General features: G+C 44.8%; 1 protein-coding gene across 8 annotated transcripts in view; it reads left to right on the top strand.

The window, feature by feature from the left end:
* The window catches only part of TSPAN4 (tetraspanin 4), a 381,566-nt gene that overhangs the window by 324,063 nt on the left and 44,356 nt on the right, over positions 1–13,147 (top strand). For 7 of the 8 annotated variants that reach the window (XM_030451175.1, XM_030451169.1, XM_030451172.1 and 4 more), the window contains 2 exons: positions 1,996–2,187; positions 11,895–11,969. In XM_030451175.1, the coding sequence (XP_030307035.1) occupies positions 1,996–2,187; positions 11,895–11,969 (267 nt within the window). The remainder of the gene's footprint in view (positions 1–1,995; positions 2,188–11,894; positions 11,970–13,147) is intronic. The other variant, XM_030451174.1, reaches the window with a different exon arrangement.

Raw genomic sequence — 13,147 nt, 5'->3', positions numbered from 1 at the left:
TGCAGGCCAGCTAACCTCCAGCTTTTTTAATCTCAATAATAATGAGTGATAATCCTCTGTTCACCTTTCCCATTCCGTGCTGATGTTTATGGATTGCTGCTGGTCCAATCTCTTCACTCCCAGGAAGTCACTACTCTCTGATCTTTTTTCAATATTTTTTCCTTATTTGTTTTAAATTATTGCTCAAATGGGACAGCTCAGTCCATCACCTTCCCATGAGGTCTGCTCATACCCATCAGTTCTGCACTGCAGAGCTCCAGAGATGCTAAAGGTAGGAAGGGCCTTCACTCCCCACTTCCTACCCCTTTTTACTGCTGGTTTGAAGGCATTTTCTGGAAGTAGGGGGTGTGCTGGGAGCTGTTTTCCACAAGTGGATATTCCTCACTCCAAGGCAGGCAGCTGCACCCAGCATTTGTTTGGATGTGGTTGCATGGAGCATTGCAGCCTCTGCATTCTCACACCACTCCTGCTTTCTCCATGCAAGATCCTCGACTCAGATTTGATTCTCTCAGTGTAAATGTCTGTTCTATTTGCACCTCCTCTGTGTGTCTGGCTCAAAGGAACAGTAATTTAAGTATTTCTGACATTACAGAACATTTCTTGGATAATGTTCACATCACTACTATTAATATCTTGCTGCTGATTTTTCCATTGTATCCTCCTACACCATAGTTAGATGGGGAGGCAAGAGTAACTGTGGGACTGAGAAAGCTCTTCCAGTTTGAGTATGGGAAGACTGGGTTAGAAACCCCTCCAAATTGAGTGAGTTTAATTACAACAAGTCATACCTTCCACTTACTAAATTCTGTTTTTATTTTAATATACAGGGAATTATTTTCTCCAAAAGAAAGTCTGATGCGTAGATCTGAATCAGATACAACATGAGAAGCCTTGATTAGATGCACTTTCCATGTAACAAAATCAATAAAAAACCCTCTGAAAGACAGCACCACCATTATCATGACCAGTGAGACAATTTCTCCTGCAGTATTTTAAGAGCATGGCATCAGTAATTCTCCAACATCATGCATATATCCAGGGCTGTTTGGGATTACTTTGTTTACCATAATTTAAGATCAATTCTCTACGTATGCACTGAAGTCTGAATAATTTATTTTCTTGCCCATTAGAACGTAGAATCATGGAATGGGCTGGGTTGGAAGGGACCTCAGAGATCACCAAGTCCAACCCTTTCCTCAGATTGTTAAAATTCTGCAGGCTTCCTGGCAATTTTATGAATAGTGCTGATAAACATTTGCCTTCTAAAAAAGTTCCTTGTGTGTATAATGATTTTTAATGTTATGATTTTGGGTGGCTGTTCCCTGCACTGCCATGGGGAGCCTGCACTGCTGCTTCCCTTTCAAACTTCTAAAGCAGCCAAGTCCTCAGCTGGGAACTGAGTAACCAAACCAGTGACCACATTAGGAGCTTAATTTTAATGATTCCAGGAGGGATCATTCCTCCTCTAAATGCTCTTGTGCTTCCAAGGGAGCCTGGACCTTGGACTAGAACTGAAGAAGTGTCCTGCTAGGGGATGCTCTGGGGTTGTTTATGTGATGTGATGAGGACAGGAGGTGGGGTATTGGGATGGGAAGAAGAGGGGATCCAAGTGCTTCAGCCATTCTGGGCAGTTTTCTGAGGTATCTAAATAGGATATGGATTTTTTCAGTCCCTTTGAGATCCAAACCTTTGGGAATTTCTCCTTTCCTCTCCTTTTTCACTAGAGAGGAGAGCTGATATTTGACTTTGTGTCTCGGATTTAGGAAATCTGAGTCTTTTTCTTGAGTGTTACATCTTACTGGTGAGTTCCCCCTCCACAAGTTTTATTTCTTTCTCATTTTTCTGTTTTCCCTACTGAAAGTGCCACAGGGAAAGCTCATTTCTTTGCAGGTATGACTGCTGGATTTACCCCAGCACAGCTGTTCTACTGCTTCCATATTGATATGAATTAATATCAGTGTAACTAAATTTCTCTGTTTCTCTTTATTTTCCCAGTTGGGAGGCTGTGGAATCCTTGGAGTAGGCATCTGGCTGGCTGTTACCCAAGGGAACTTTGCCACCCTCTCCTCTTCTTTCCCATCCCTGTCAGCTGCCAACCTGCTGATTGTCACAGGGACATGTGTCTTGGTCATTGGCTTCGTGGGCTGCATAGGTGCCATCAAGGAAAACAAGTGCCTCCTGCTGAGTGTGAGTATTCCCCTCTGTGCTGCTGCAGTGTTTGCTGCCTCAAGCTGCTGGGGCTGTCCCAGTGCACGTTACATTTCCTGTATTCCAACACAAGTTGCTCACTTGGCACGGATGAACTCTGAGCCAGCTCTGAATGAGTCTTTGGTAGCTCCAAGGGGCTGCTAGATCATTCCTGGCCATGCTTTAAAGCTGTGCTTGGAGGCTGAGACCTGTAGGACGGCAGTGGTTAGTGGTGGTGCTGGAGGTTTCCTTCAGCTCTGCAGAGATGATTTGTGAAGACATGTTTTGCATTATACCCCTGAACTATTTTTAACTCAGCTTTGGTAGGTGGCTACTCCTAAGATCTACCTTGATGGGGCTGATGACCTGAAGTCCTTGGCAGAAAGATAAATATAAGCAGAAAATACTGTGAAGAGGTTGGTATTTTGATTTAAATTGGTAATGAAGTCCTTCAGGTTTGGCTAGACTCATTTTGCCAATCATTAACACTCAAAAGGCTGAGATGTCAGGAAGCAAAGGTACCAGCACCAAGAGATTGCTGTGAAATTAAAGATTTAATAAGGTACCAGCTGTCCATGATTTAACAGACTTGAGCTACATCCCTGGTGCATTTAGCCAAATGTAATTTAATGCCAATCAAAGCTGGACTTTGAGCCATGAGTGCCTGCTGTAGTTGTTTATATAGATTTTGGATCCTGGTCAACTGAAGAGCAGAAATGAGGTGATCTTGCTGTTATGGTCCAGGGCTTCAGCAAAACCTCAGAGGGCTTTAGTTTGGTGAGCTGGTGATTGCTCTGTAAAAGGCTGTTCCTCACCATGCTTCACAAAGTATTTGTGCTTCCCTGAGAACTGCAGAATGGGTCAAGGCACACAGCCCCCAAGAAAAACATCACATCTTCAAGTGACTGTGAGATTCCAAGCCTCAACAGAGGACTCTTTCCAGACCCCTGCCTTAATCAGTTGTTTCTGCTGACATTTAACTGGTACCAGTCAGGATCAGCCAGGCTAAGCTACCAAGGGCTGTTTAGGTGGCAGGTGGGTGATTAGAAATGAAAGAGAACCCCAGAAATTGAAATTAAAGCAAATTTGTTAGTGGAAATTTTTACTGAGAAGGCTGAAGTCAGATTCTGTGGCTGAAAGTCCTCAGCACTTCTAACAACCTATAAATACCCACTCTGGGGAGGGAGTGCCAGGCCAGGCAGCCCCAGTTACAGCTTCAGTAGCAATGCAGCAGGAGTCCACAGGGTGCTGAGCCCCATGCTGTATCTTACATGAACCAAATTAATCAGCTCTTTGTGCTTTGTTGAGTGCAGTCCCAGCTCAGGGTGTGACCAGCAGTGAGCAGTGTCATCTCTTGTCTCAGGATCTGGCAGGCAGTCCTCAGTGCTGGAAGAATTTCAGCCTTTTATCTTGTGTGGCTTGTTGGCCACATCACTGCTTGGGCAAGGGCTCCCCAGATCACCTCTCCCTGAATGTACTCAGCCAGCCCTGGATGAAAACCCAAGGTTTGGGGGTACTGCTCCTCTGCAGGACCAACCTCATGCCCTTCAGTACATGATCTCAGGGCTGAACTTGAGGGATCAAGTTAAAAATCCAAATTCATTAAGGAAGTCTTTGCATGGGAGGAACTGAGAAGCTGGATCTGCTCTGGTACCAGCATTTATTTCACTCTGCCTGTCCTTACCTTTGTCTCCATTTGGTTTTGTCTCCATTTTACTCAGTTTTTTTTTCATTGAGCTCTGATGTGAGAGCTAATTACAGCTACTTCAGTTCTGAATAAGCTCAGCCATAGAGGGTTGAAATGCAGTTTCATGAGCCTACATTGAGATAACTTTTTGTTTACTCCAGAGTAACTTTGCTCAGTGTGCATTAAATACCAGTGAGATTTTTAGCTCTTGAGTTCTTGTGTTGAGTCTGTCCCTTTGGAAGGGAAATGGATGGTTGTAGGACCACCTGTTTTCTGGAAGCAGAGCCTTTTCATGAAGGTTTTTTAGTCTTCCCCAAATTCCTGGTTCTGTATGACTGGTGTTTGAAAGAGCTGAAATGCTGGGGCATTTGGTTTTTAACCAGCTCCTGGTTAGGAAAATAAATGCTTGAACAAAAGAACTGGCTGGGCATCAAACCAAGGCAGTTCTTAGGGTGTGTGGTTGCTACATTTCTTCATTTCTGATTTCAAAGGTTTTCTCAACACTGTGTTCTGCTAAAATGAAAATTATTTCTTCCCAGCATATTAGGGTTTTCTGCTAAACATCCCTGAGAACTCCCCTTCTCTTTAAAAGGACTGGCTTGGTTATTGGTTGCTGGTTTGGTTTTTTCAGCTAGGATGTGATGGGGTTTCCCATCAAACTACTAAAGCTAGGGAGCATTTGGAACCCTGGGTGTTGAGCAGGCTCTGCAGGATGGAGTCCTTACACTCCTCTCTCTATCTCTGGTGTGGTTTGAGCCCAGCAGGTAACAAAGGACAAGGACCAGGAGGCTTCCACTCACCAGTCAGGGGCATGGGCAAAACAGACCCAAGTTGGGGAAAAATCAGTTTATCAGAGGCACCTGAGTTCAGGCACCTTCTCTCTCTCCTTCTTCACCCACCTTGGTCTCTCTGCCCCAGCATTGCTCTCCTCTGGGGTTGCTCTGTCCCCCCTCTCTCCTCTGAAGTCTCAGTCACTCATTTCTCCTCTTGAATATGCAGAGAGGAATAATGCAGAGCCCCCTCCATGGGCACTGATGGATGCAGAGCCCCATCCATGGGCACTGTTGCCCTCCCCATCCCCCAGGGCTGGGCTCAGACCTTTGGGAGAGCTTTCAGCAGCTTCTCCACCCTGAGACCCTTCCTCCTCATCTGCAAACGGGACCACTTCAGCCCAGAACCATCTCCCATTTACCAACTGGCTTTGGTCCTGGTCTAGCTAAGATTGCTTTCTGAACCCAGTTCTTGAAATTTGTGTCTTCAGGTGGTGTTAGCACAAATGTGACAGCAACTGGTGGAGGTTGTCTTGTTTATCCCTGGTGTCACTACGAACTCCTCTTGTGTAGCACTTGGTTTAGGTGGCTTTTCCTGACTTCTTTTTAATGTTTGTAAGTTCTAATTTTGCTAGACAAACAGCAACTGGTCTGGCTGCACAGGTGTGTAAGAGGGGCTGGTGGAGGCCATCTCATACTTGGCAAGAAGTCAAAGCTAGGATGTTGTATCCCTTGCCTGTTTCTGTATGCAAAAGTCTGAAGAAATGAGGCTTGGAATAGACAAGAAGAGAAGGAAGTGGAATAAACCAAGCTGGAGGACTACCCAGGGAAGCTGTCATGCTGGGATGGCAGATGCTCAAAGTTCTAACCTGCATAGATGAGCTCAAACCTGGCTTTGGTGAGCACAACACTGCTGTGTGTCTCTTAGGAGTATCAGGGGTCACTGAGCTCCCCCTTTCCCCTGCTTGAATCTTGGGGACAGAAATTCTGGGGTGCTGAGGATGACCAGAGATGGGAATTAAAGTCTATGTGAATGCCACCTGGTTCTCCAGTTACCTCTGCTGTATTCCTGTCACCTCCTGCTCTGAAATCACACCCTTAAGATCACCTGGAAGATGCCTGCAAGGGCTGGAAAGAAAAATCTCCCATGCAAGAGGAGCACCTGTTGTTCTGCTTCCTAAAGGAAGGGGAAAGGTTGTGGCAGTGACAAGCTGAGGAAAGATGTAGCTGGGAGCATGTGCTGCTCTTACTGGTATGGATGGGTTGAGGAAGATACTGGGGATCCTGCAGTGAGCATGAAGCACTCCTAGGATCCTAAAATGGCCTGAAATGGAGCAGGGCAGGGAGGATTACTGTGTGAACCCCCCTGTGCTGGAGGAGCAGAATTTGAGGTGGTGTTAAGCACAGCAGAGTGCTTGTGTTTGGCTTTTGCCTTCTAAACAGTGCTGCTGTTGAATGCTGTGGTAAGGGAGGAGATTTCCTAAGGAGGCTGCTGGAGTGCATGGGAAATGCAGAGTATCAGAGAGACTTTTCAGCCTATTTATATTTCATACTTGAGGTTGCAGAGCAGCTGAGGCTCTGATCCTCTGTCTTTGTGCTCTCCACATATGACATTTGTATTGGGTTGTCAAAGCAAAGCTGTAAGCTGTTTGGAATTAGGCTGCTGTGATGTTAGGTGTAAATGATAATAATTGCTTCCCTCTGGCATTTGCTACTGACTTCTGAAAGAGGGGAGGATAGACAAAATGTTTTAAGTAGCAGAGGGTAGATGGAGAAAGGGAGTCAAAAGCAGAAGTAAAGTTTAATTTGTAAATGAGATTTTTGCATAGCTGCATGCAGTAGTCAGGAATGATTTGTGTTACCTCTGAAGAGAGTATTTAGATAGCCTAAAGCTTCACACTCTTACTGACTTGAAAGGGTTTAGATGACATCCACCAAGAAAGGAGCTGGCAGATAGTTGTTACTCAGTGCTTTTGTATAGCCAGGACAATACCTCATTAATCTCTTAAGGAACAGGCATAGTCCTATTTTTCTGCTTCCAGAGGAAGAGAATAACACAAAAATCTAAAATAGGGTGGAAAGAGAACCTGAACCCTCAGCCATCCCATGCATTCTGCAGAAATACACAAATGGACCAAGTTGTGCAGCTGTCATTGTAAGATCTCAGTGGACAAAGAATGGATATTTGCTGAGTCTTATTTGCTTCCCCCCAAAAGTGGGGATAAACTTTGCCATCATTGTCTTTCCCTAGGGAAATCAGCATTTCTTGAAATAAGTGAACAACCTGGTGCATATAATCCTGCATCTGAATGTAGATGCAAAATGAGTGAAGCAGCCAAACTGTTCTTTTTTGCTTTAGTAAGATTCCTTTCACATTTCTTCTATTGATGCTCAAGTTTGTGCTACAAGCTCAGATGTAATTAGAAAATGTTGTGATGGGTTTTGTCACTGTCCTGAACAGGTGACAGAGGTCATAAGCTGAAAGTCTGTCTGGAGAAAGTTAGTTTATGGACTTAAATTGATTTCTTTCATAGGTATTTGATCCTACTTTACAGGATCATCTAGCTGTACTGCCAATCTCTGCTGGAATAGAATCAGAAATGTATTTTTGCTCCTTTTCCCTTTGGAAATATCTTGTAGACCTTCTGTCCATCAGAGCTATTTGCCATATCCAGCATCCTCCTGGATTTTAGCAAAACTTGTGACCTGAGTGCTCTGAACCCCCCAGCACTGCTAATGCTTTGCAGCTGAGGACAGGTCCTTGCAGGAGGAGATCAGGCACCACACAATCAGTTAATGACTGCAGATCATTAATTCTGACATGCTGGAGATCACCCTTCTGACTGCAGGCAGGTGCTGCCTGGACACCTGCATATTCCAGTGCTCTTGGGCAAAGAACTTTATGCCTAAATAAGTATTTCCTCATGCTCCAATGGTGACCTAGCTGATCCTTATGTGTATGCTTAAAAGGTCTTTTTTAGGTTTGTTGCTTAAGATCTATGTTTGGGGAGTTAAATTGCCTGAATACTCTGCCTTCCATGGCTGTTTAGCAGAGCTCTGTATTTGGATGCTTGCACTGAAAAAGATCATTATTCTGTGGCTAGTCCAGGTGTCAGGGTTTAACACTGTCCTGGCAATTAAACCCAATAACAGCTGCTCTCTCTCTGTTAATCTCTCTCTACTCCCTGATAAAGGAAGGACAGGTTGGAAAACCAGGACACTGTGGAAACTGAACTACACAGCTTTAATGAAACATTAATGATAAATAGGAAAAATGACTAAATCTATACAAATATACAGGAAAACTGATCCCACGTTCCTCCCCCCTCTCCCCCAATAACTCTCCCATCCCCACTGAGGCTGCAGGGCAGCCCTGGGACAGTCCAGGCTGGAATCCTGGGGTCAGCAGCAGTTGGGAGCTGGAGGCAGGAACACAGAGATTCAGGCTGGGATGGATCAGGAGCACAGGCAGAGGAAGGGATGGAATCCTCCCAGGATGCTGAAGGAAACAGGGAAGGGGTGAAGGAAGGGAAGCAGGAAAGGCAGGAAGGGCAGGAAGCTGGAAGCTGGCTTGAGCCTGGTGATCCCTGAGATTTCTCCTGAGTCTGAGGTGTATGGGATGGAATCCTCTGTTTGGTCAGTTCTGGCATCTCTCTTGTCCCTTCCTCCCCAAAGGAGGCTGCAGGTGGGACCTCTTTATTCCTCCTGGAGGGTAAAATGTTCCTCAGAGCTGAGCAGTGTCCTTGGCTCTGCACACCAGGCTCTGGCTGGAACTCTAACCATGGAGTGGGATCAGTCCTAGAAGCAGACACTGTCTGAGAAACTTGCTGTGAATTTCAGCAAGTGCAGCTGCTTACAAGAGACTGAGCTGAGAGCAAAAGGACAAGGCAGAAAATCCCCTTTATCCTGGCCCAAACCAGGACCCCAGGTTAAAGATCTCAGCTCTAGCCATGAAATCATGATGGATTATGTTATTTGCTTCTCCTGAAGGCAGCCCATGAGATCAGGGTAATTGTTCTGTAGGAAACTCCTGGGAAGAGGAGGTCCGCGACCAGTGGAGCCTCCCATCTAACTAGATAAGACAAATGGGAAGGGTAATTATCCTCATTAGGCAGATGGGGAGCTGCAGCAAAGTGAAACTAAGTGCCTTGCATAGGTTGCACTGGGAGGTTGTGGGAGGACTGCGAAACAAACCCAAATTGTCTGAATCTCAACTCTGCCTTTGTCATCTTTATGGGATGACAGCAGAAGGTGTCTGGCTGTCCTGGGGGCTGCAATGGCCTTTCACAAGTACTTACTCCACGTTTCTCTAGTAGTAATGACAGGCTTTCTTTTTTTCTCATCATCTGTAGTATGTCCAAATGATAAATAAATATCCCAAAGCAAAGTTAGTTCTCAATTTTTATTTTCTTGCAAGTGTCCAAATAGCACAATTAGCTGCTTTCTGTGAGCTGTCCCAGCTGAGCCCATCAGCCTAATTGCAGTGTTATCTTCAGTTAAATGAGAAACAGGACATTTGGAGGAGCTGCCAGAAAGGGCATGTGGACATGCTCTGATGCAAATATTTTGCAAATAGGAATTTTATTTTGATCCAGGAAATCACAGTCCCTGGTAGAAAAACCAATATTAGTGCAGGAAGGATTTTTGTGTCTGTTTGGTTGGTGCAGCACAAATATGTGGACACCAGGTTTCCATACACTTGGAATTTAAATAATAACCCTTGTCCTAGAAGGAAACAGCATCCATAGGGAGTTGTTCCTGATGTGCCTGAAGGGGAGCAGGGCCCTGCTCTAAACATTGGAGCAGGAGAAAACTTCCATTTAAGCCACCACAAATTTCACCTGGGCAGAATGACATCCTTGGTCCTGCTTCATTCTTAGAAGTAACTGAAGTGCTGGTCTTGAAGTTCTTCCAACAGCTTTTATCCTTTAGACAGAAACAAGCTCAAAATACCTAAACATAGATAAATACCAAAATTATAATCTGATGAAATTCTGTGGTATAGGAAATTCTTACTACTGCTTGCAATGGGTCTGAGTCCTTCCTTTGTCCTGAGCTTTCCCTACTGAAGTCCAGGTTGATGCCAGTGAGTTTCAGAGGGAGACAGAGAGTGTATGCGTTTTGGAAATGCTCTATGGATGAGCTAAAAAGTACCACACAACCAAAAAAATGTGTGCAGGCATCTTTGCAAAGAGTGATGTGCTTTGTCCTGCTCCAGTTAAAGCTATGCATAAATCATAAAGCTAAAAAATAAGGAAGCTACATGGAGGCAGGTTTGGGAATCTGGCCAGAAGGTCAGTGGTGGATGGTAGGGAGAGAGATTGCAAGAGTGAATGAGTTCTGTGGTGCAAAACTAGGCAGTAATAGGATCCAGTATTAGGGCCAGGCAGGTGTGAAGATACCAGTGATGAAGATTTAAAAGTAAACTTTAAGATTTGTGGGGCAAAATGGAAGGAATTCTGTAGGCAGCAAGATTGTCCTAGAGGAGAAGAGTATTTCCCCTACTTGACCTTCATTCAGTCACAGAAATCCAGGGGTTCTGAGGTTTGGTTTTGGCAGGCAGTGAAGCAGCTCTGGTAAGTCCTCATAGCTACTAAACTTGAATATGTTTGCAGCCTTGGGACTGAACCTAAAGAGAGGGTAACTGGTTTTTTCTCTTGGGAATAGGATTTCAATAAAGCCAGTGTTGCTCACTATTAGAATTCCAGTCGTACATCCAGAGTTTGTGTTTTAGGGAGCAGGACCTTTGTCTGAGCCTAAGAAGTTTCCAGAGTTGCTCTCTCTCCTTTACCCATCTCAGTTTCATTAATACGCTGACAGGACTTGTTCTAAAGCCCATGGAACCTCTGGGTCACTGCTGCAGCAGAGCTGGGCTGCAGACCCAGGCAGCATCTTAACCAAAACCATGGGAAATGGGTTTTGGCAAGTGTCTGGCATTGCCAACATTTTGGTCTCTTGGAAGTTGATAAATTGAGCTCAGGGCTTTAGTGAAACTACTGGAAATAACAGGATCATGGAAAGGGTTGGGTTGGAAGGGACCTTAAAGCTCATCCATTCCCAACCCCCTGCATGGGCAGGGACCCCTCCCACAGCCCAGGGTGCTCCAAGCCCCATCCAACCTGGGCTGAGACACTGCCAGGGATGGGGCAGCCACAGCTTCCCTGGGCAGCCTGGGACAGGGGCTCAGCACCCTCATGAGAAAGAATTTTTCCCTAATATTGAACCTAAATCTCCCTTTTTTGACTTTTAACCCATTCCCCTTGTCCTCTCCCTACCCCCCCATGCACAAAGCCCTCCCCCAGCTTTCTTGTAGCCCCTTCAGATATTGGAAGGTTGCTCTGAGCTCCCCTGGGAGCCTCCTCTTCTCCAGGCTGAACAACCCCAATCCCTCAGCCTGGCTTCCCAGGGAGGTGCTCAGCCCTCTGAGCATTTCAGTGGCTCCTCTGGACACCTTCCAGGAGCTCTGTGTCCTTCTGATGTTGGGTTCTCCAGAACTGGACACAGAACTCCAGAGCAGAGGGGGAAAGGAAGCTTCTCATATCCTGGTGTCAAAAGTTTGTTTATCCACTCCTCTGAGCTTTAGTCTGCTGGGCTGTAGACAGCCCAATGGCCTGTGAGGAGGGAAAGAAAAGGATTGATTTTGCTTTGATGACTTCAGTACAAATCAGCCCCTTTCAGCTGAAACCTGTGGCTGATTTGTTCAGCTTCCCAAAGCTGCCTGTGAAGCTGACCTGGTATGTGAGCTTTTTGCTGTGCCTTTCACTTCTCCCCCAGTTCCCTTTGGAAGGAGCTGTGACCTTGTGGTTTGTGGAGCTTCTTTTGCAATGAGAACTCTGAGCTGTGGATTTCACCACTGCTTTGGGAACTGGAAAGATCTGGGGAAAAAAAGGAAAGCAAACTCAACCTGAGAAGAGTCCTTAAGGGTCAAACAGAGCATTGGCCTGCTGGGGGAACAGATCTTAGTGGGGTTTTGTGCTGGTCTGTTGAAAATTAGTGCTCTAAATGATCCATATGCATGCCTGGAATAGTGTTGTGTTACCTGACTGTTCCTTTACCCATGTTTTAGTTGCTGCATGTTGCATGCTCTCTGCTCTGTGGCAACACAGCAGTTTTGCATCTTGCTGCCTGTGTGACTCCCACTCCCATTCTGTACCATCAGGATGTACTTACTGTGCACCCAGGAGAAGCTGGAAGAGATGCTGATGAGTTTTGCTTTTTGTTTTTTCCCCTGTCCCTTCTTCTCTTGGCAGTTTTTTATCATGCTGTTAATTATATTTCTGTTGGAGCTCACTGTTGTGATTCTGTTCTTCGTCTATACTGACAAGGTAAGTCAGAATCTTCATTTTTCTTTTCCCTTCAGTAAATTTTCATGCCCTTTTTTTTTCCCCATAAATAAATCATGAAGCAGCCAGCTTAGCATGCACACTGTGCTTCTGTCTTCCTTGAGACAACCCTGTCAGAAGGAGGGCTCTTAGAATGCATAAACAGCCTGGCAGGACTGAGCTGTCTTGCTTGCTCGTGTCTACAACTCAAGGTCACAGATACTGCCAAGTGCATCTGCCATTGAAAAAAATCTGAACACACACACACACACACACACACAAAAACAGAAAAAACCCACCCAGCAAAAAAGAAAAGCCAATGAGCCTTACTAAGAAGATGTAGGAAGAGACACCCATCAGAATAAATAGAATTAAAAAAAATCTGTGTGTAATTTCGGAGCCACATTAATGCTGTTGCAAAGGGAGTGTCCTCAGCACAGGCAAAATCACAAAATTATCTTTTCAAGTTTTTTCTTGCAGTACATGTGTACTTGGATTCTAGTGGAAAGCTGAAGTAAACCTATAAAAGTCTCTGTCTTGTGTTTGGGGGCTCAAATTTGATTTGTGTTTGACCTTTTGTTCCTGTGCTTACTTGGTGTTTCTGTTGTAAGGGCAAGATTGCCTGTCTGCATAAAGGTCTGAATTACCTTTATCCTTTATTAAAAAAAAATTATTACATGGCTAAGTCCAAAACAAAGGTGCAGTTGTGTGTAACCTGCCTGTTCCATCAAGACTGGCAAACAAAGCCTCAAGACTGGGGAAGCTTGAAAATAGCAGGGTAGGTGGGGAAATTTTTCCCTGAATTAAGTCGTCGGGTGCAAGAGCAATAAGCATCTTCTTCTGGACTAGAAAGACAAAACAACAATAAATAAATAAAAATTAACAACATGAAAGATGAAATTAAAGTGATTACCAGTAGGCCTGGTTGTATTCAGGATGTTCAGCAATAACCTAGGTGAGCAGGGGCTAAGATTTCAACATGACTTTCTAGAAAGGCTCTGAATTAATGAATAATATGAGTGATTGTCAGGTGCACTTGTGAAGGGCTGAAAAGAGCCAGGATACAGCAGCATGCTGTACCTGAACATGGAATTAACTTGCAAGGTAATTCAAGTAGAATGAGCAATTTAAAATTACTTGTATGCATTATTGGATTCTGAATTACTTGTGACCTCCTGGGA

Source organism: Calypte anna, chromosome 5 (assembly GCF_003957555.1).
Source record: "Calypte anna isolate BGI_N300 chromosome 5, bCalAnn1_v1.p, whole genome shotgun sequence".
Classification (NCBI taxonomy): domain Eukaryota; kingdom Metazoa; phylum Chordata; class Aves; order Apodiformes; family Trochilidae; genus Calypte; species Calypte anna.
Note: the sequence above shows the minus strand (reverse complement) of the source record. Positions and strands in the feature narration are given on the sequence as shown.